At 47.2% G+C, this 21,745-nt stretch overlaps 1 protein-coding gene across 6 annotated transcripts; it reads left to right on the top strand.

Annotated features, from left to right (window-relative positions):
• Positions 1 to 2,796: 2,796 nt before the first annotated feature.
• POGK (pogo transposable element derived with KRAB domain) lies at positions 2,797 to 20,858 on the top strand. 6 transcript variants are annotated; one of them, XM_044944093.1, is made up of 6 exons: positions 2,797 to 3,014; positions 3,514 to 3,760; positions 4,424 to 4,557; positions 11,204 to 11,299; positions 12,971 to 14,454; positions 19,015 to 20,858. In XM_044944093.1, the coding sequence occupies exons 2-5, from the start codon at positions 3,609 to 3,611 to the stop codon at positions 14,440 to 14,442; spliced, it is 1,854 nt and encodes a 617-aa protein (XP_044800028.1). In that variant the 5' UTR covers positions 2,797 to 3,014; positions 3,514 to 3,608; the 3' UTR covers positions 14,443 to 14,454; positions 19,015 to 20,858. The 6 variants fall into 6 exon arrangements, with proteins under 6 accessions (XP_044800028.1, XP_025143223.2, XP_025143224.2 ...); XM_025287438.2 differs by lacking the exon at positions 3,514 to 3,760 and adding an exon at positions 10,311 to 10,437 and having other exon boundaries at positions 2,808 to 3,014; XM_025287439.2 differs by lacking the exons at positions 2,797 to 3,014; positions 3,514 to 3,760 and adding exons at positions 3,056 to 3,190; positions 10,311 to 10,437.
• The last annotated feature ends 887 nt before the right edge of the window (positions 20,859 to 21,745 follow it).

The following is a 21,745-nucleotide window of genomic DNA, read 5'->3' as shown; positions in this document are numbered from 1 at the left end:
TCCAAGAGGGCTTATGCACACGCTATGTGACCAGGTATGCTGCACCCAGAGCCCCTGCCCCTGTGGCAGGCCACTGCTGACCTGTATCTCTGCAGGAGACACTCAAAAACACTCAAAGGCAGGTCTGGCTCAGTCTCTGTGGGTTCTCTGGGTCCTGGGCACACAAGATTCTGTTTGAGCATCTCTAGCGAGTATTGGATTTGATTCTAAATGCAATTACACCCCTCCTACCATCTTGCTGGGGCTTCTTCTTTGCCCATGGACGTGGAGTATCTTTTTATGATGGGATCCAGCATTCTCCTGTGGATGGTTGTTCAGCAGTGAGTTATAATTTTGGAGTTCTTGCAGGAGACAAATAGATTCGAGGGATTAGATCTGATAGACAGAGTGCCTGAAGAACTGTGGAGGAAGGTTAGTAAAATTGTACAAGAAGTGGTGACCAAAAACATCCCCCAAGAAAAAGAAATGCAAAAAGGCAAAATGGCTGTCTGAGGAGGCTTTACAAATAGCTGAGAAAAGAGGAGAAACGAAAGGCAAAGGAGAAAGGGAAAGATACACCCATCTGAATGCAGAGTCCCAAAGAATAGCAAGGAGAGATAAGAAAGCCTTCCTCAGTGATATATTCAAAGAAATAGAGGAAAGCAATAGAATGGGAAAAACTAGAGATCTCCTCAAGAAAATTAGAGATACCAAGGGAACATTTCATGCAAAGATGGGTACAATAAAGAACAGAAAGAGTATGAACCTAACAGAAGCAGAAGAGATTGAGAATAGGTGGCAAGAATACACAGAAGAAGTATACAAAAAAGCTCTTAATGACTCAGATAACCACAATGGTGTGATTACTCACCTTGAGCCAGACATCCTGGAGTGTGAAGTCAAGTGAGCCTTAGGAAGCATTACTATGAACAAAGCTAGTGGAGGTGATGGAATTCCAGCTGAGCCATTTCAAATCCTAAAAGATGATGCTGTGAAAGTACTGCACTCAATATGCCAGCAAATTTGGAAAACTCAGCAGTATCCACAGGACTGGAAAAGGTCAGTTTTCATTTCAATCCCAAAGAAGGGAAATGTTAAAGAATGTTTAAACTACCACACAATTACATCCATTTCACATGCTCAAAATCCTTCAAGCTAGGGTTCAACAGTACATGAACTGAGAACTTACAGATGTATAAGCTGGATTTAGAAAAGGCAGAGGAACCAGAGATCAAATTGCCAACATCCGTTGAATCATAGAACAAGGGAATTCCAGAAAAACATCTATTTATTCTTCGTTGACTATGCTAAAGCCTTTGAATGTGTGGATCACAACAATCTGTGGAAAATTCTTAAAGAGATGGGAATGCCAGACCACTTGACCTGCCTCCTGAGAAATCTGTATGCAGGTCGAGAAGTAACAGTTAGAACTGGACATGGAACAAAGAACTGGTTCCAAATCAGGAAAGGAGTACATCAACACTGTATACTGTCACCCTGCTTATTTAACTTATATGCAGAGTACATCTTGCGAAATGCTGGGCTGGATGATGCTCAAGCTGGAATCAAGATTGCTGGGAGAAATATCAATAACCTCAGATATGAAGATGATACCACTCTAATGGCAGAAAGCAAAGAACTAAAGAGCCTCTTGATTAACGTGAAAGAGGAGAGTGAAAAGTCTGGCTTAAAACTCAACATTCAAAAAACTAAGATCATGGTATCCAGTCTCAGCACTTCATGGCAAATAGACGGGGTAAAAATGGAAACAGTGACAGATTTTATTTCTTGGGCTCCGAAATCGCTGCAGACGCTGACTGCAGCCATGAAATGAAGACGCTTGTTCCTTGGAAGAAAAGCTTTGACCAACCAAGACACCATATTGAAAAGCAGAGACATCACTTTGCTGGCAAAGATTTATATAGACAAAGCTATAGGTTTTCCAGTAGTCATGTATGGATGTGAGAGTAGAACCATGAAGAAGGCTGAGCACCAAAGAATTTATGCTTTCAAACTGTGGTGTTGTAGAAGACTCTTGAGGGTCCCTTGGATGGCAGGGTGATCAAACCAGTCAATCCTAAAGGAAATCAACCCTTTATAGTCAATTGTAAGTACTGATGCTGAAGCTCCAATGCTGTGGCCACCTGATGAGAATAGACCACTCCTTGGAAAGGACCCTAAAATGCTGGGAAAGATTGAAGGTAGGAGAAGAGAAAGACAGAGGATGAGATGCTTGGATAGCATCAGCGATTCAATGGACGTGAGTTTGAGCATAGTCTAGGAGATGGTGAAGGACAGGGAAGCCTGGCATGCTGCAGTCCATTGGGTCCTACAGAGTAGGTCACTACTGAGCGACTGAACCATAACAACAAAGTTCTCATATGCCTGCCAGAATGTGCATATGCAGGCCTCCCCCAAAGTCCAACACCCCTCACTCTCCCTCATGCCCTTGCTGGTCATTCTTCATAACACATTCCTTGAAGCACGGCCCCGAGTACCCGGAGTACTCATCTAACTAAGCGCAAAGCAGTGGTTCATGCAAATAAGCGCAGGAACGCGTGCACCCAGGCTACGTTCACTTCAAATGTAAATAAGGGCTCTTCCTGCCTCATCTATGCCGAGGTCACAGAAGGTGCGTTGGAAACTGCACCAGGGGAGCAGAGAGGGCAGAGTGCAAGACTGTTCAGGCAGGCGAGGCATAGGCTGCCAGTGGGTCAGGAGCTCAGCCTCGAGGAGCACAGGGCGCTCACCAGCCGGAAGCCACGCCAGGAGGAGGGTCGGGAGCTGGCGCGGACGCCGTCCCCCGGCGCCGCCGAGCCCGCTGACATCAGCCGCGCTCCTCCCCTCGCCTCCCAACACTCTCAGCTCCCGGCCGGACCCTCCCTCCTCCCACCACGTGTCCTCTCCCCTCCCTCCCGAGGGGCCGCGCGCACGGGAAGCCAGAGAGACGGGAAGGATGGCGCTGTGACAGCCGGGACGCAGCCCTCGGCGTCTGCACCGCGGCCCCGGCCCGCGCCCTGGCGCTCGGCCCGGCGGTGAGTGCGCGCGGGCGGACGGGGCGGGGGCAGCGCGGCCCCTCCCTCGGGCCCCAGGCCGCTGGGCCGCGGCGGGGGCGGGGGCGCCGACGCTGCAGCTGCTACCACCGCCGCCGCCGCCTTTGTTGCGGGCCCGCCGGGGGAGGCAGGCGGCGCCGGCCCCGGCCGCTCGGCAGGTGCGCTGGGGCCGGGAGCGGGCCAGGCGGGGAGGCGGGCCGAGCCCGGCGCGGGCAGGCAGGCGGCGGGAGCGCTCCCGGCGCGGGGCCGCGGAGAAAGGGAAATGGGACAAGATGGCTGGAGAAACCCGAGCGCGCCCCGGGGGCGCGGCAGCGGCGGCGGGCGGGGCGCCGAGCGGGTGGGCGGCGGCGGCGGCGGGGACCTCTTAAACCACACCTTTGCTGTGGGGCGGCGCCCCCACTTCCCGGGAGCCGGCCGGCGAGGCCGTAGCTAAGTTCTGGCCGCAGCTCCAGGGATCTGAAGCCTGTTTCACCCGCCCCAGACGTATCTTGCTGCATTTGCCCGTCCTTTTTGAAAATACCGAAGAAGCGGACTTTGAACTCCGGAAGGATCTTTTTTCTTTGGAAGCCTGGGAGGATGCGGCCCACCAGATGCACACTCACTCCACACCTAGGAATTGCCCGCGCCCCTAGAGGGCAGGAGCGCGGCCTTTGTACTGGCGTAGGAGCTGGGCGAAAGAGAATTTGCAGAAGAGAGAATTTGCGGTCCAGAGGCAACGAGTTTTGCCGGTAGGGATGGGCCCCAGACCCTGGTGATTTCTGCCTCTTCTTGGGTATCCAAGCATTACTCTTCACTAAGGGTCCTGGGCTTGGAAAGTCACTAAAGGCAGAATGACTCTATTTTCTGACCTGGCTCATGGACAAAACCTTTGACTCTGGAAAATCCAGGTCTTCTGGGCCAACCAACCTCCTGACACAACTGGCCCTGTAGGAACAACCCAGTTGAGCGAGTGCACTGTGAGTTCAAATGCCTTCATTGACAGGAAGCCAACACACCTGCTGCTGATTCCATGTTTGGGTGGCACTGGCTATGAGAAAGTTCTGCCTTTTGTTGCATTAATAAAACTTCCTGGAATGTTTACCCACCAACCTGTTATGCCCTTGGGTCTCTACAGAACCAGTTTGGTCTCTCTTCCAGTTTTTTAAATATTTGAAGACAGCCAGGTATGCTGACTGCCTACAACCCTCTTCTTTTCATAACTAAATGTCACCTTCCACCTTCCTGGTGCTTTCCCTGAAGCCCTTGCTCCCCAGACCTGGCTCTTCCCTTTCTCTTGTTCCCCTGAACTCTCCTGGGGCTAAAAAGCTTTGTATAACCTGAGCTGCCCCCTTCACAGGCTCTGAAGAGTTCACACTAGCACCTGATTTTTCTGAACTGAATCTTGCTTGCAGAGATGGCATCCACAGCCTGCCCTCTCAATTTGACCCTGAAGGAAGAGGAAGAAGAAGAAGAGATTCAGAGCCGGGAACTAGAGGATGGCCCCACAGATATGCAAAAAGTCCGAATCTGCTCAGAGGGTGGATGGGTAAGTAAGAAGGTGTGGGGTTCTCACACAGCTGTGAGGGGCAGGCCTGGGAGCCAGGTTTGTAATAAGTCTCTTCCTCAGGCAGCCACAGGAAGTAAAAATAGCCTAGCCTAGCCCAGTCCGGTGTGTTTGCATTCCTGAGAAAACAGTTCTGTGGCTTTAAAAGGCACAGCGAAGAATGGAGAAGCTGGTTATGGGAACTATCTCTTGAGCCACATAATGTATCACCATCAAGATTGGAAGTCCAAGAGGCCACGACTGTCTCTCTCTCCTGTATCCATGGATTCCCTATATCCTGCTTAATGCTAGGCACCTTGTAGATATCAACTAAATGTCTGCTGACCCATGTGTAAAAGAAAAATTATTCTGGCACTTGTTTAGATAATAAGGAATATACTAAGGAACATATTAATATTCAGAATACTGAGATAGGCTTCAAGACTGTCACAATAGGAGAGAGAAGAGAACAGGAGAGAGCTCAACAGTAAAGACACGTGGGGATTTATAGCCAGGGAAGAGAGCGTAGGGCTCAGTGAATGGAAAATTGCTAATAGGAGCCATCAACAGTGGCATCAACAGATTCTTTCTAAACTGACAGTGAAATTCTTGCTAAAACTGGGCTCTGCAGGCTGTGGACCATAGCAGCTGTGTATGTGTCCAGGGTAGAGGCCTAGTGGAGAAGAGGGCTCAGAGGCTGACCAAGTTTGGGGTGAGGAGAAAATCTTTGTCACCTACTGCTGATTGAAGGGAACCACTTAAACCATTTAAGTCTTGGGGCACTGAGCTGATATGAGGAGAGCTTTATGGGATGAGGCCAGCTGGTTCTGTGTGAACACCTCTTACGGTAGTTGACACAGGACAGAACTGCATTTCCAGCTGGCCTTGGATTGGGATGGTGGGCAGCAGTGAGTAGGGAGCACATCCGAACATTGTAGTGTGATAGAATTCAAATTTAAAGCATAAATGGAACAGATACTTACAGTTATGTACATTATTTACAGTACTTACTGGACTTCATGATAACTCAGCGTGCATGGTAAACATTTTAAATAAGCACCAAATGACATTCCTTTTCTCTGCTTAGTTTTCCACTGTGTATGTGGAAAACCAATGTCATCGGTATACATAGTACGCTTTGTTTCCAATGAGAGATCTGTATCCATAGAATCACGGTCTTTGCAAACTATCTCGTCCTACTCCCCTCCCACTGCATGAGGTGCAGCAGGGTTATCTGCTTTGCCCCTGGGATACACATGTATGCTGACTTCTGTTCTTAAAAACACCTCTTGAGCTGGAACCTTAAAAGTAGTGCATTTTGTTGTATGTATGTTATACTCAATTAGGAAAAAAAAAATACAACTCCAGGCTGTGGGTTTGCCAGTCTAGCTGTTGAAGCTGGACTGCTTCTGTCTCTTCAGACCATGCTGCTGTCCTCCTCAGTTCTAATCCCTGCAGCTGGGGAGATTTTAGAGAGCAGGAGTCATCCCATCTAGCCCTGAGCAAGAACTCAATGCTTTGAGGCTATACTGGCCAACCGAGAACGTTTAGACAGGATGGAGAAGCATGCAAAACGGGTGCAGTAGAAGCAAGCATTAGAGTCTGTTGGGACAACACAGAGAGGAGCAAGGTGAAGTCCATGCTTGGCCGGGGCTGGAGGAGGAGGACCGGCACGAGTGGCATCCAAGCAACCGGCCATCCATCTGTAGTTGCTCAGCGCAGTGCTGGGTGTCATTAAGACAAAGTCCTTAGTCTCGTGGAATTATTAATACTTGTTGTATGAGTAAGACAGGAAAGTAAATCTGATTAATTGCACAGTATTTGGAATTCTGTGGTAGATGTCAGTCTCTCCTACAGGCCTGAGAACTCCTGGAAAAAGCAGGCAAGGACCTGGTCTTGAGTAGTACGTAGTTTTGCCCCCTCCCAGGTACATCTGGGTGGAGACATTTCTGGTTATCTTGATTTGTGGTGGAACTTGGGAAGTGGGAGAGCCTACTGGCATCTGCTGGGTAGAGGCCCGGGATGCTGCCGTACATCTGTGATGCCCGGGACAGCCCCTGCAACAGAGGATGATCTGGCCAGAAGTGTCAGCACTGGCCAGCAGTGCTGAGTGAAAAAAATCCTGTTCCAGGGCAACTAGAAGAAAACAATCAAATCTGTCTCTTACATATGTGTTTTGGCTGTAGGTTGTGTTAGGGTGATCAATAAAAGCTTTCAATCTTAAGAACCATGCTATAAGGGTAATATTGCATGGGAGAATTGGAGTAGAAATACAATTTCAGCTAGAGAAAAGGGAAGATGTACTTTGAACCAAGTCTTAGGCAGAGGTAGAACCAGCCAAGGGACCGGAAGATCTTGCTATATAGGAAGCCAGGAGCACAGGCACTGGAAAAAAAAGTTTATGTGTAGAGTCAGCAGCAGCTCTTGCAGCTGGAGCCTGCAGTGCGTGTCGGGGAGTGGAGGAGACGGTTGAGAGAAGAAGGGCGGGCCCCAGGCTCAAGCCAGCCACTCGGGGGTATATGCTGCACCCTGGAGTCTGAGCTCTCTCCTTAGAAGCTCTGAGGAAGAAGTCCTCGGTTCATCTTGCTTAAGGGACCCTGGGGTTTTCTACTGCCACGAAGCAGGGGCCTAAGTGACCTGCTGAGAAAGTGCAGACATGGGAGTCAGACTTGCTAACTCTGTGATCTTGGGCAAGATGCTTATCAGCCTTTCGCTCACCCATAAAACTGGGATAGTGATCCCTGTATCCTTGTATTATCTAAAGGATTCAATAAGTGCAAGAAAGAGTACCCTACACAGTGCCTGGCACTCTTATCAGTGCACTGGTCCCAGGCCTCTGCCCTGAGAGCCCCACTGTCTTTGTTGAGTGATTATACAGCTTCGTCAGCATGCCTGGGCAGCGGGTAAGTACTCTAGGATGGTTAGATAAGCATTGGAATGCCAGCTCTTGGGGCCGAGCGAGGCAGTGCACACAAGCAGAAGGAAGAACACCTATCTGATGAGACCTTGACCTTCTGGGAAGGGAGGAGGGCAGGGATCAAGGGCCCCTACCTGTGAGGCCAAGCAAAGGGTGGGTGTCTGGGGGTTGGACGCTGGCTGCCTGATTTCTGAGTTTGGCCCAGGGCTGGCCCTGTTTACCTTCTGCTGTGCTTGGCCAGATAAAAGGCCTCTGTAGAGAGCGGGAGGCCCGCACAGCAGGGCCTGGCTAAAGGCTTGCTCAGTTCTCACAGAAGGTTGCTGTGAGCAGCATCGCTAAGCCACACTACACCGTGTGCCTCTGAAGCATCATGTGGGCTTGTCTGAGGACCCTCCGTGGCTCAGTCGTAAATGGGAGGAGATGAATCCAACCCCAGCCTCCAGGTGCCTTCTCACCACTCCAGGGCTGCTGTATTTTTGCCACACTGGGTACGTGTTACCTTCTATGAGTGTTGATAGGGATCGCCCTTCTGAAATGACAGGCACAGCCCGTCCTGTGTCCTGTTTTATCAGCAAAGGGAAAGGGACTATAAATAGGTATAGCCTAGATCTGAAATTTCCTAGGGAGAGAAAAGGCCAAAGGGAGAGTTGTTCAAAAGCCTGGGAAGTGGGATGGGGTGGGATGGAAAATTCCTAGCTGCCTGGCTTTCCAGATTGATGAAATCTGAGCAGAGCCCGGAGACCCATCCATTATACCTCCTGGTATTTTACACTAGGCATTTTTGTCCATTCTTACTCAAAAGAGTAGGCTCAGTTTTGTGACAGATAAATTTTAATGATTATTTGAAACTATTCCAGGTAGAACAAGAGAAACGAAGAGAGTATATACTTAAATCTTTGACTCAAAAACACCATTTCAAGGGATTACTTTCTACAGGAAGTGTCCTAGGCTTAGGGGAACAAAACAAAATAAGCCCAGGTTCTGCCCTCAGTGAGCTGATACTCTAGTGAAAGAAGCAGACAGGTAAACCAAGAGGATCGTACAGTGTGATAAGTGCCACAGAGCTTGAGCCCAGGGCATTATAAGGTACACAGCCCAGGTTGAGGCCAGCTTGCCCAGGGAACAGGATATCTGGGCTGAATCTTGGAAGGCGGGTGGGTGTCAGCCAGGCCAAGAATGAGGAAGACTTCTGAAGCAGCATGTATGGAGACCTCCTGGTCTTTGGAGGGGTGGGAATGGTTTGTTCAAGGAACTGCAGGAGTGAAGTTCCACTGAGCGTGTGGGGTAGAAGTGCGAGCCTGCAAGCTGGGTACCAGGGAGGCCATTCTGCCCTCTGTAAGGGCCAGAGCCTTGAAGTCAGACATCCTAGGTCCCAGCCTCAACCCTATTGTTTATTGGCTGTGTGATTTTTAGACCAGAAACAGGGCTGCTCTGAGTCAGTTTCCTCCTGGATTAAATGGGGTTGTGGGGGAAAATAAATGAAGCAGTTACAGGGCCTTTTGCAGAAAGTTCTCCCTATGTGGAAGGGGCTGTGAGGATGAGGAGGGATGGGGTGGACTTTGTGAATAAGGCGGAAAGGCCAGGAGGTCTAAATGACTGATGGCCAGACACCTGAAGAAGCTGCAGAACATGCAGACACTGAACTTTTCTAAACATCATCATGACCCCCCCCAGGCCCTAGACTGTGCCACGGGAAATAGCTCTGAACGCTGTAGCCCAGTGATGCTTTACCACAGAATATGATGAGCTTTGGAATAGGATTTTTAATGACTGCAAGATGACACATAGTAAAAAGAAAGAGTTGAACAAGAGGAGGTTGGTCTGGGTGGCTTGGCTGCATTCGACCATATGGGCACCCTCTCCCACTGGCCCACGGTGTCGGGGAGTTATGGGAGTGGGGAGTGGAGCTCTGTCTTTAGGGCTTTCTGCTGTGGGTCTTGGAGACGGCAATGGCACCCCACTCCAGTACTCTTGCCTGGAAAATCCCATGGATGGAGGAGCCTGGTAGGCTTCAGTCCATGGGGTCGCGAAGAGTCAGACATGACTGAACGACTTCACTTTTACTTTTCACTTTCATGCATTGGAGAAGGAAATGGCAACCCACTCCAGTGTTCTTGCCTGGAGAATCCCAGGGACGGCAGAGCCTGGTGGGCTGCCGTCTATGGGGTCGCACAGAGTCGGACATGACTGAAGCGACTTAGCAGCAGCAGCAGCAGCTGTGGGTCTAGGCATCAAGGCAAACCAATTTGCTCTAGTATCTCATTACATAAATTGAAGCTCTAATTAGCCCTTCTCTCCTCCTCCTCATCCTCTTATGGATTGGAAAAGGCCAGATGAGGTCCCTTCTCTTACCGGCTCCTCCCCAGGCAGCTTTGGGCTTCTGAGTCATACACTGGGGCTAGTGCTCTGCAACTGGAGACTAGTGCCCAGGCAACCGCCAGCACCCCTGTGGTCTGAGGGTCTGTGACTGAGGGAGACAGCAGGGCTGTGTTGGCAGGGGAACCGTCTCAGGGTGTTCATTCCTGTGGTCGACTGGCTCTGGGTGGGGGCTGAGCTGTGATCAGCTCTCCCTGCTTCAGGTGAGGATCCAGTCTCTCGACCGGGTGATCCATGGTGGGGAGTTTTCATCTCAAGGTTCTGCTCTCCTTATCCGTGAATGGGAGTGTGGCAAGCACTTAGCAGGGCACAGAGGACCTTGTTGACATCCAGATTTTGCTTCTTGGAGCCGTGTGAGGACTGATGTGTCTCTGGGCCGAGGCCGCCCTTGTGAGATAATGGTGTGTGATCTGTGTCTGCGTGTGCCGACTAGTCGTTGAGAAAAGCCTGTTCACTGTTGCAGGTGCCAGCCCTATTCGATGAGGTGGCCATATATTTTTCCGATGAGGAGTGGGAAGTTTTGACGGAGCAACAAAAGGCTCTCTACCGGGAGGTCATGAGGATGAATTATGAAACTGTCCTGTCTCTGGGTAAAACTTTGTTTTCCTTTGTCTCTTAGAAGCTCTGAGCCCAGAGAATTGCTTCCATGTCTCTCTTCTCAGGTGTATCCAGCATACGTCTCTCCTGAACCTGGACTCTGTCCCCTCAATGCCTGTGCCCATTTAATTTCCTGTTTTTGACTTAGGCAGGATATAAATATTGTGTCCTCCTACTCAGCAGCTTATGCCAGCTCTCAGAACCATCCTCATTCAACCCAGGCATACTTATCAAAAAAAAAAAAAAAAGACATCTAGGAAATGTCACTGTGGATCTGGGCCTGTACTTTATACTTCTCTCCTAGGAGAGAAGGCAGGCCTCGCTGTTATCCTGTCAGCCTCAGAAGCTTGGGGACATATCCCCAAAGAATCCTTGTTGCTTCCCTCCCAGCACTGATATTATTAGAGTCTAACCATTTGGAGGGATTTCCCCACTTGGCTCATGCAGGTACTGGAATGGTCATTAGATCAGTGGCTGCATACACCTACTTCCCTGCTAAATGCAGTTCGTTTTTGTCGTTTCTAGTCCAGCCCCTCATTAGCAAAGATCCATAAATTCCCTTCGACAGACCTATTTCCCATCATAGTTTTTCTTTAAGTATCCCTGAATTCTTCTCTACGGCCTCATAAATCTCCATACTGAGAAGACTATAGGGGTGAGAGTGGACGGGAGGTTTGCTTAAGTATTACCAAGTACTTATTTTGGCAATTGTCCAAGACAGTAACACAGCTGTTAACCTGTTTTATTTCCTGTAAACAGAATTCCCATTCCCTAAGCCTGACATGATCACTCGGTTGGAAAAGGAGGAGTCTCAGAATTCTGATGAATGGCAGCTCCAAGGAGGAACCTTTGCAGGTACTATGATTAACCCAATCCAGAAGGCATCCAGTGGGAGAATTATGAAGATGGATTTTAAGTTTACATTAAGGTACATTCTGGGGGTATTTAAGCCTAAGGCAAGGTTCTGAGGCAGAAAAGCTATGGGCTTTGGAGTTTAAAAATCTCCTTGTTTCCCATGCTGTGTGACCCTAGGCAACCTCATCCACCTCTCTGATTGTCCATTTCTTCATCTGTCAACTGCGGGTTACAAATCTCAACATGCAATCTCGTATGCAGGTGAATGAAATTGAAGTTTGTGTGGCTTTGGTCCAGTGCACATCCTGAGTGCCTTGGGAGCACACCACACACTTCTGAAAACTAAGGAAAACAGCGTGACAAAGCATGCATCCAGGGTGCTTTACTTGACGTCCTGTCTACTTCATCTTGGATAGAAAAAGCAGTAGCAGCTGTAGTACACATTTGAGCAAATACGTCTAAAGAAGCAGCGTTGTACCGAGAAACAACGAGAGGGCAGGAGTTGGATAAATACAGCTTCCCAGCAGCCAGAGTGATTTTATTTGCCTTCTCTCTATAAGTAATAGTTTAAAATTCTGTGTTTCATTGATTCTAAAAGATGTATTTCTCTCATCACTTTAACATCTCTGCAATTAAGAATGCATCTTAAAACTGGTGGGTCTTCCTTGGTGGCTCAGACAGTTAAGAATCTGCATGCAATACCAAAGACCCAGGTTCAATCCCTGGATCAGGAAGATCCCCTGGAAAAGGGAATGGCAACCCACTCCAGTATTCTTGCCTGGAGAATTCCATGGACAGAGGAACCTGGGCTACAGTCCGTGGCATCTCAAAGAGTTGGACACGACTGAGTGACTAACACTTAAAACTGATGGCATGTTCCAGTTTCACTAGTGGCATTTTTTTTTTTATTATAAATTTATTTATTTTAAGTGGAGGCTAATTACTTTACAATATTGTATTGGTTTTTTTCTTTTTTTTTTTTCTTTCTTAATGGCATATAATGGTACATCTTGCAATCGATGGGTTCTTAGTTTTGGTGAGATATGGTAATATCCCTGAGTAATATCTAATTTCTGTGACCACTCTAAATAGAAACATACAGTGAAACCCAGTTCTGACATGGGTATGCAAAAACCATACCTTATAAAACCATACCTTATGCAAACTTATAAGTTAAGCCTTATAAGCTTAACTTTGCTAAGTGTGGTATTGCCATAGATTTGGTTTAAGGGATGTGATTCAGTTCATGATGATACAGATTCTGTAACATTACGTGTAGAATGGGTTGCATTTGGCTTCTCACCCAGGTGAAGGTTACTTTGGCCCAGATGTGGCCCTCACAGTCAGTACATTACTCAAGCTGGGAGCCTGTGTTCAGTTGCCAGCCCGTGTCACTTCCCAGCTTTGCCACCTTGATGCGTTACTTAATTTTTCTACACTCATCTGCAAAGACAGAGTAAAGAAACAGTTATTGTGAGAATCAGAAGTGGTGATCTATGGAAACTGGCACAGGGGTGAGGACTTTGGAAGAATCTGTTATTAAAGTGACTGCTTTTAGTGAACTTCAGATTCAGGTAGTCTCGGTATTTTGACCAAAAACAAATCAAGGAATGACCCCCAAATCATTTGACTCATGGGCACTGTCTTCACCCCTCCCTGTATGTCTTCCAGAAAAGGAAGAATCCGACATGAAGCCCCCAGATTGGGCGGGCCCGATGAACGCAGCCTCGCAGCTTCCCCAGGCTCAGCACCTGGATGGCTTTGGCCTCCGTCTGCCTCGGGACATCACAGAGCTGCCCGAGTGGGGCGAGGGGTACCCTTTCTACATGGCCATGGGCTTCCCCGGGTATGACCTCTCGGCCGACGACCTGGCCGGGAAGTTTCAGTTCAGCCGGGGCATGCGCCGCAGTTACGACGCAGGATTCAAGTTAATGGTGGTGGAGTACGCCGAGAGCACCAACAACTGCCAGGCGGCCAAGCAGTTTGGGGTGCTGGAGAAAAACGTCCGCGACTGGCGCAAAGTGAAGCCGCAGCTGCAGAACGCCCACGCCATGCGGCGTGCCTTCCGCGGCCCCAAGAACGGGCGCTTCGCCCTGGTGGACCAGCGCGTGGCCGAATATGTGCGATACATGCAGGCCAAAGGGGACCCCATCACCAGGGAGGCTATGCAGCTGAAAGCTCTGGAGATCGCCCAGGAGATGAACATTCCAGAGAAAGGGTTCAAGGCTAGCTTGGGTTGGTGTCGAAGAATGATGCGGAGGTATGACTTGTCACTGCGACATAAGGTGCCCGTGCCCCAGCAGCTGCCCGAAGACCTGACCGAGAAGCTTCTCACCTACCAGCGGAGCGTCCTGGCTCTGCGCAGGGCACATGACTACCAGGTGGCTCAGATGGGAAACGCAGACGAGACGCCAATTTGCTTAGAGGTGCCCTCGAGGGTGACTGTGGACAACCAGGGGGAAAAGCCTGTCTTGGTCAAGACGCCAGGGAGGGAGAAACTGAAAATCACAGCCATGCTTGGTGTCTTGGCTGATGGGAGGAAGTTACCTCCATATATCATTCTGAGGGGCACGTACATCCCCCCTGGGAAGTTCCCGAGTGGCATGGAAATCCGCTGCCACCGGTATGGATGGATGACGGAGGATCTGATGCAGGACTGGCTAGAGGTGGTGTGGAGGCGGAGGACGGGCGCGGTGCCCAAGCAGCGAGGGCTGCTGATCCTGAACGGCTTCCGGGGCCACGCCACCGACTCAGTGAAGAGCTCCATGGAGAGCATGAACACCGACATGGTCATCATCCCGGGGGGCTTGACCTCACAGCTGCAGGTGTTGGATGTGGTGGTCTACAAACCGCTGAATGACAGTGTCCGGGCCCAGTATTCCAACTGGCTCCTGGCGGGCAACCTGGCGCTGAGCCCCACCGGGAACGCCAAGAAGCCGCCGCTGGGCCTTTTTCTGGAGTGGGTCATGGTGGCATGGAATAGCATCTCGAGCGAGTCCATCGTCCAAGGGTTCAAGAAGTGCCACATCTCCAGCAACCTGGAGGATGAGGATGACGTGCTGTGGGAAATCGAGAGCGAGCTGCCAGGCGGAGGGGAACCACCCAAGGAGTGTGACACTGAGAGCCTGACGGAGAGCCACTGAGGGAAAGCCGAGGTAAGCAGCCAGGAGGGGCCGATGGGCGCCTTCCCCGCGGGACATGTTGGGTTTCACAAACACCCTTTGTCTCTTGGCCATTCTTTGTTTCTGAGAACTCTTCAAACCCACAGTGCAATGCTGCAGGTAGCAGGCCATCAGCATTTTCTCCTTCATATGAAACTTTGGTTGCCTGGCTTATTTCATGGGTATTTTGTATAATGCATGGAGTGAACAACGAGTGAGCTGCCTGAACATTTAATCTGAGTGCCATAATGCTGAAATTATTTAATCCTGAAGGAGCATAGTTTGACATGACTCCAGTAACAAAAAGTTTTGTCTGCAAAACCAAAATTTTTCTTCCCTATATAAATCATGCTGAATATATAGGGCCGACGTGTGTACCTGATTCACTTGAAGCAACTGTGCTCACCTTGGCTAGCCTGGAGGGCTGGGATGTAAGGACGTGTGTACCTTCGAACTGTGTCTCCTGGGTCTCAAGTTTCCGTCTGGGGTAGTCTGCAGTAGCCCAATGGGGAATGAAAGAAATAGCTTATGTTTGCTTTTCCCTGGGACATCAAAAGTCTGTTTTAAAGCATCATCTTATCCTCATGATGACATTCACATGGAATAAACAATTACAATAATTTCACAGACACATGAAGGGTGATATTTTTAAACTGAAATTCTGTACCAAAAAACAAACCAGAATGTTTATCTAGGACTCCAGTAAGTGAAGTCTGAGGACAATAAGGCCTGGAATTTTCAGAGTTAAGTATATAGAAGGGCCACAGCTTTAATAGGAAGTTAGGAGTAGAGGACTACCTAACAACACAAGTAGAATGATTATTCCCCCCACACCCCTGAGAGAGGAAAGTGACCACCTAACAGTGGGCAGCATACAGAGAACAGACCATTCCACTTTTTTGTTATTTCCCTAATTTGTTCATTTGTTCAGTTCATTTGTTCCTCCACACAGTGTTTAATATGAAGAGAGCATGCCTTTTATAAAGGACCTAAATGTATCTTGATATTTTTTTCTTTCCTGTAAGGTATAATTAGGTATTTCCATCCTACTTGCTGCTTTCTCTAAATGAAATGCTAAGAGAAATCTCCTGTCAGACACCCCCACTTCATGCTGCGTAAGTTGAAGAGTGATTTAAATCTCCTTCCCTGCCCCCAAATCAAGTGAAAGTCACTCGTGTCCAACTCTTTGCAACAACCCCATGGACTATACAGTCCATGGAATTCTCCAGGCCAGAATACAGGAGTGGGTAGCCTTTCCCTTCTCCAGGGGATCTTCCCAACCCAGGGATCGAACCCAGGTCTCCTGCAGTGCAGGCGGATTCTTTACCAGCTGAGCCACAAGGGAAGCCCAAATCAAACTGTACTAACATTGATCCCATGCTAGTCTGAGATCCCCAGAATTACAGAGCCAATTAGAAGTTCTTAGGGTCAAAATCACTAAAATTGCTTTTTTCCTCTCATGTCGTATAATCTTTCTCTCCATGAATTCAGCCTCCCTTTATGAATTCAGCCTGCTAACCATTATACTGCATCCACTGAATATCAAACTTTGAGTTATAGTGAGTTTTTACCATATTTACCTTCCTCCCCCACCCCATTGTTGTTGTTCAGTCGCTAAGTTGTGTCTGACTTTTTGTGACCCCATGGACTGCAGCACTCCAGGTTCCTCTGTTCCTCCACTGTCTCCCCGAGTTTGCTCTCATTCTTGTCCGTTGAGTTGCTAATGCTATCTAACCATCTCATCCTCTGCTGCCCTCTTCTTTTCCTTTCAGTCTTTCCCAGCATCAGTCTTTTCCAATGAATCTGTTCTTTGCCTCAGGTGGCCAAAGTATTGGAACTTCAGCTTCAGCATCAGTCCTTCCAGTAAATCTTCAGTGTTGATCTCCTTTAGGATTGACTGGTTTGATCTTGCAGTCCAAGGAACTCTCACGAGTCTTCTCCAGCACCACAGTTTGAAAGCATCAATTCTTCACTGCTCAGCCACCTTCGAATTGTGGTGCTGGAGAAGACTCTTGAGAGTCCCTTGGACTGTAGCTTCCTGGGTGGTGCAGTAGTAAAGAATCGGCCTGCCCAATGCAGGAGACACAAGAGATGTGGATTCAATCCCTGGGTCAGGAAGATCCCCTGGAGGAGGAAAATGGCAACCCATTCTAGTACTCTTGCCTGGAAAATTCCATGAACAGAGAAACCTGGTGGGCTGCAGTCCATGGGATCACAAAAAGTCTGGACACAACTGAGCACAATCATCATCTCACATCCATGCATGCTGCTGCTGCTAAGTCGCTTCAGTCGTGTCCGACTCTGTGCGACCCCATAGACGGCAGCCCACCAGGCTCCCCAGTCCCTGGGATTCTCCAGGCAAGAACACTAGAGCGGGTTGCTATTTCCTTCTCCAATGCATGAAAGTGAGAAGTGAAAGTGAAGTTGCTCAGTCATTTCCGACTCTTAGCGACCCCATGGACTGCAGCCCACCAGGCTCCTCTGTCCATGAGATTTTCCAGGCAAGAGTACTGGAGTGGGGTACCATTGCCTTCTCCCATCCATGCATGACTACTGGAAAAATCATAGTTTTGACTATACAGACCTTTGTCGGCAAAGTGATGTCTCTGCTTTTCATATAGACCTTTGTCCACAAAGTGATGTCTCTGCTTTTCAATATTCTAAGTTTGTCACAGCTTTCCTTCCAAGGAACAAGCATCTTTTAATTTCATGGCTGCAGTCACTGTCTGCAGTGATTTTGGAGCCCAAGAAAATTGGTCCCTGTTTCTACTTTTTCTCTGCCATGAAGTGACGAGACCAAATGCCATGATCCTAGTTGTTTTTAATGTTGAGTTTCAAGCCAGCTTTTTCACTCTCCTCTTTCACTCATCAAGAGCCTTTTTAGTTCCTCTTCACTTTCTGCTATTAGAGTGGTATTATCTGCGTATATGAGATTGTTGATATTTCTCCTGGCAATCTTGATTCCAACTGGTGATTCATCCAGCCTGGCATTTCACATGATGCACTCTGCATATAAGTTAAATAAGTTAAATATACAGCCTTGGTGTACTCCTTTCCCAATTCAAAACCAGTCAGGTATTTCATGACCAGTTCTGTTTGCTTCTTAACTTGCATGCAGGTTTCTCAGGAGACAGGTAAGGTAGTCTGGTGTTCCCATCTCTCTTTAAGAATTTTCCACAGTTTGTTGTGATCTACACAGTCAAGCTGGAATCAAGATTGCCGGGAGAAATATCAATAACGTCAGATATGCAGATGATACCACCCTTATGGCAGAAAGTGAAGAGGAACTAAAAAGCCTCTTGATGAAAGTGAAAGAGGAGTGAAAAAGTTGGCTTAAAGCTCAGCATTCAGAAAACGAAGATCATGGAATCTGGTCCCACCACTTCATGGCAAATAGATGGGGAAACAGTGTCAGACTTTATTTTTGGGGGTTCCAAAATCACTGCAGATGGTGATTGCAGCCATGAAATTAAAAGACGCTTACTCCTTGGAAGGAAAGTTATGACCAACCTAGATAGCATATTGAAAAGCAAAGACATTACTTTGCCAACAAAGGTCCGTCTAGTCAAGGCTATGGTTTTTCCTGTGGTCATGTATGGATGTGAGAGTTGGGCTGTGAAGAAGGCTGAGCACCAAAGAATTGATGCTTTTGAACTGTGGTGTTGGAGAAGACTCTTGCGAGTCCTTTGGACTGCAAGGAGCTCCAATCAGTCCATTCTAAAGATCAGTCCTGGATGTTCTTTGGAAGGAATGCTGCTGAAGCTGAAACTCCAGTACTTTGGCCACCTCATGCAAAGAGTTAACTCATTGGAAAAGACTCTGATGCTGGGAGGGATTGGGGCAGGAGGAAAAGGGGATGACAGAGGATGAGATGGCTGGATGGCATCACCGACTCGATGGACCTGAGTTTGAGTGAACTCCGGGAGTTGGTGATGGACAGGGAGGCCTGGCGTGCTGCAATTGATGGGGTCCCAAAGAGTCGGACATGCCTGAGCGACTGAACTGAACAGTCAAAAACTTTAGCGTGGTCAGTGAAGCAGAAGTAGATGTTTTTCTGAAACTCCCTTGCTTTCTCCATGATCCATAAGATGTTAGCAGTTTGTCCTCTGGTTCCTCTGCCTCTTCAAAACCCAGCTTGTAAATCTGAAAGTTCTTGGTTCATGTACTACTGAAGCCTAGCTTGAAGGATTTTAAGCAGATGACATTTTTGTGTAATTTTCATTTTCTAAGGTATATGCTACCCATAGGACTGGACCAAAAACTGTCAAAAGGAAGAAAATAAGACTGGGGCACAGCTGTGGACATGGGCTGTGCATTTACATCCCATCAGAACCATGAGTTTCGGCTCATCTTGACAGCCACAGGTCTCTGTATAGTTGCCCTGGTTTTGAGCTGAGGAAGTTACAGAAGTAGGACATTTGATAGGAGACATATGGGCATAAAATGGCCTCTTCTCATCTGTTTGGAAATGTGACTAATGGAATAATTATGTTCATGAAGTTACACAGTGTCTAAAATCCAAAGGTTAACTCATACTTATGTTCTGTTTTCTAGCAAATAGAACTGTGTTTGGAACATTTGGGGAGGAAAATCGTCAAGAAGATTCCTTGCAGCCTGAATGCACAGGGAGAAGCAAGAAAAGGCTGTGGGGCTTGAAATAACCCAGGTCTGGACAGCAGCCTGAGCATCCGGCCCTGGGATAGAGCCCAACCCCATCCCACACCATGAGGAGTCCAAAAAGTTGAGGACCCTTCATTTCATCAGAAACGTGATTAGAAAAGAAACTGCTTCTGCCTCATTTCTTGTTTTAGAAATTCCGTTTATAGAACCTGTAAATAGGTGTGAACAAACGTATTTCCTAGAGAAGAGACCATTTGTTCAACACCAACAAGAAACTCATCATATGGGCCCAACTCCACTGGTATTCTTTCTTTGGAGAAAACCTCAAGTTAATGTTTTTCCTTCTGCCTCTAAAAATGCTTCCATCAGTAGAACCTGTCCCCACACAGGTCAAGACTGCAGAGAAGGCTTTGTAGAAATGGCCATTTATGTACACGTGCTACTTACACATTTCCTTTTTTGGAAAAATGAGATGCTAATAATGACAAAATTCAGACATACTGGCCTAATGCCAGCAGATGGCTTTTCTACAAACTAGGTTAGTATGGAAGATACAGATTAAAATAAACTATGCTATTTTATTTATCTTCCCAATCTGGTTGGCAGCTAGACTTTTCTAGGGTCTCATTTAATGGCCCTATGTTTCATTATTATTTTATTTAATGATAGGGTAGCATTTAGTACACAAGCTCTTCTGTTTCTCAGGCTGCCTGCAGAAGTCACCATAAATTATCTGTTGTCTACATGGTACAAAGCTCATTGACTCACCTGATACCGTTTGGTTAATTCCTTTAATATTTTTATCACAAGGGTGGTAAGAGGGCTTGGGCCTTTAGCCACAGCTGTTTCAGGACTTCTAAACTTCTATCCCGCAAAAATAGGTGGGAGATCTTTGAAATTTTACACTATACTAATTTGCATTCCCACATAAGTTGAGTGTTATTAAAACATTCCATCAAAGCTACCTGTGCTACAAAAAAATATGCCAGAACCTCATAGACAAAGCCCTTGCTAGAAACGTCATTCCAATGTCAGATCTGGATAACAGGCTACCATAACCACTTTTCCTTCCTATAGACCCAGCTCATTTGTATAATATTCTTGGCATCCTGAAACACCTATTTCTACTCAGGTACTCATTCCTATTATTAGTGACCCATGTTCCTCATTTTTTAAAACCAGTTTTCCTCCAAGAGGGGAACTTTAACTTCTGGTGTCTGATTACTTTTCAGTTTGAATTGTTTCATTTGCTTTTACCTGCACTGTATTCTTTATCATCTCAAATGGCATCTAAATCCAGCTACTTTTCATTCCAGAAGTTTTCATTCCCTCCAATTCCACTTAATTTATCCTCCACTATCCTGGTTCCTGGCCCTTTCCTCTACGTACTGTTTTACTTGTTTTGGGAGCTTAAAGGATTTTATAAGACCTAGTTTTTGGTTCCCGCACTGGAGCCATAGTTGTCTTGCAGAGAAGAGTAGAAAATGGGTTCAACTCCTGTTTCATTCCACCAACACCTCCTTAAGTCTCATCATCAGCTGACAGGTGATGCCTTACAGGTTGCATAGCACTGGAACTTCTAGAGTAATGGCTCTACTGTCAGGGTTTTCTGGGCTCACTCTTCCACTGACTTATGATCTATGCCTAACAGAGCCCCAGTACAACTATTTTGCAGAATGGCTATTACCCTAGAGATACTATAGCACATATTGAGACATAGTTGTACTCCCCAGTAGATAGGAACTGAGTCTAACAATAAACTTTGATAATAAAGACAATAGGCTCTGGTGGTTTATTATCTGCTAGCATTTAAAAAAAAGTCACATTTCAAACTCTCATTTACACTTTATTCTCCACTCAGTTTGGTACCAATATATTATACCCTTGAATAAAAAAGTCTGTTCATGGGATGACAATGTAATTACTGTTGGTGTCTTTAAAGATAAATATGTGTGGTTTCCAACTGGCTTTTAAAGGTGGGGGAAAGGGCCCTAGCGAAAATAGTTTTTTCCCTGTCATGTTTGGTGACTGTTCTCAGGAATGGTATGTTACCAATCAATGAAGGAAATCCATAAAGGGATATTAAATTTAAAAGAATGGAAACATGCTAGCAGGTTGATGAATAGAAAACTTGGTCCTATTTTGATAAATATTTTTAAAAATGAAAGTATGATGAATCTATATGCCTTTTAATATTGTGTTTTTAGTAATTACCATGCCAGTTGATTCAATTAAATATTAGGCTACACACCAAGAATAATCTAGATATTTTTCCTTTATTAAGCCATGAGAACTGAATGCTGAACCAATCTGTTGGCCATAGCATCTAAGTGACTTGCAACCATTATTCAAACTGGAGGAATTTCTGGTTTAAGTCAAAGACACGATGAAACATAGGCCTTTTTATATGGTCAAAAGTGAGCAATCATTTAAGAGTCACTTCATGAAATCTGATCAGCAACACGCTAATCACTTCAGGCAATGGGAGAAGTGTTAGAGGCACTGTGTGCCTGACTGATCCCAGGAACGGCGATGAAGGTGTTAAGAGGATGTGCTAAACTGGCACTTGGTGCCTGGTAGAGAGGCGGGCCTCACCGAATCTGGTTTTCAACAATGATAACACCTATAGCTGAAAGAATTACTGAAATCTCTAAAGGAAAAATAA

Source organism: Bubalus bubalis, chromosome 6 (genome assembly GCF_019923935.1).
Source record: "Bubalus bubalis isolate 160015118507 breed Murrah chromosome 6, NDDB_SH_1, whole genome shotgun sequence".
In the NCBI taxonomy this organism is placed as follows: Eukaryota; Metazoa; Chordata; class Mammalia; order Artiodactyla; family Bovidae; genus Bubalus; species Bubalus bubalis.
Note: the sequence above shows the minus strand (reverse complement) of the source record. Positions and strands in the feature narration are given on the sequence as shown.

Coding starts and splice junctions, on each gene's coding strand:
- POGK (XM_044944093.1), top strand. CDS start 3,609: ATGCGGCCCACCAGATGCACACTCACTCCACACCTAGGAATTGCCCGC. Junction 4,558..11,203: donor TCTGCTCAGAGGGTGGATGG/GTAAGTAAGAAG, acceptor TCCTGTAAACAG/AATTCCCATTCCCTAAGCCT. Junction 11,300..12,970: donor CCAAGGAGGAACCTTTGCAG/GTACTATGATTA, acceptor TATGTCTTCCAG/AAAAGGAAGAATCCGACATG.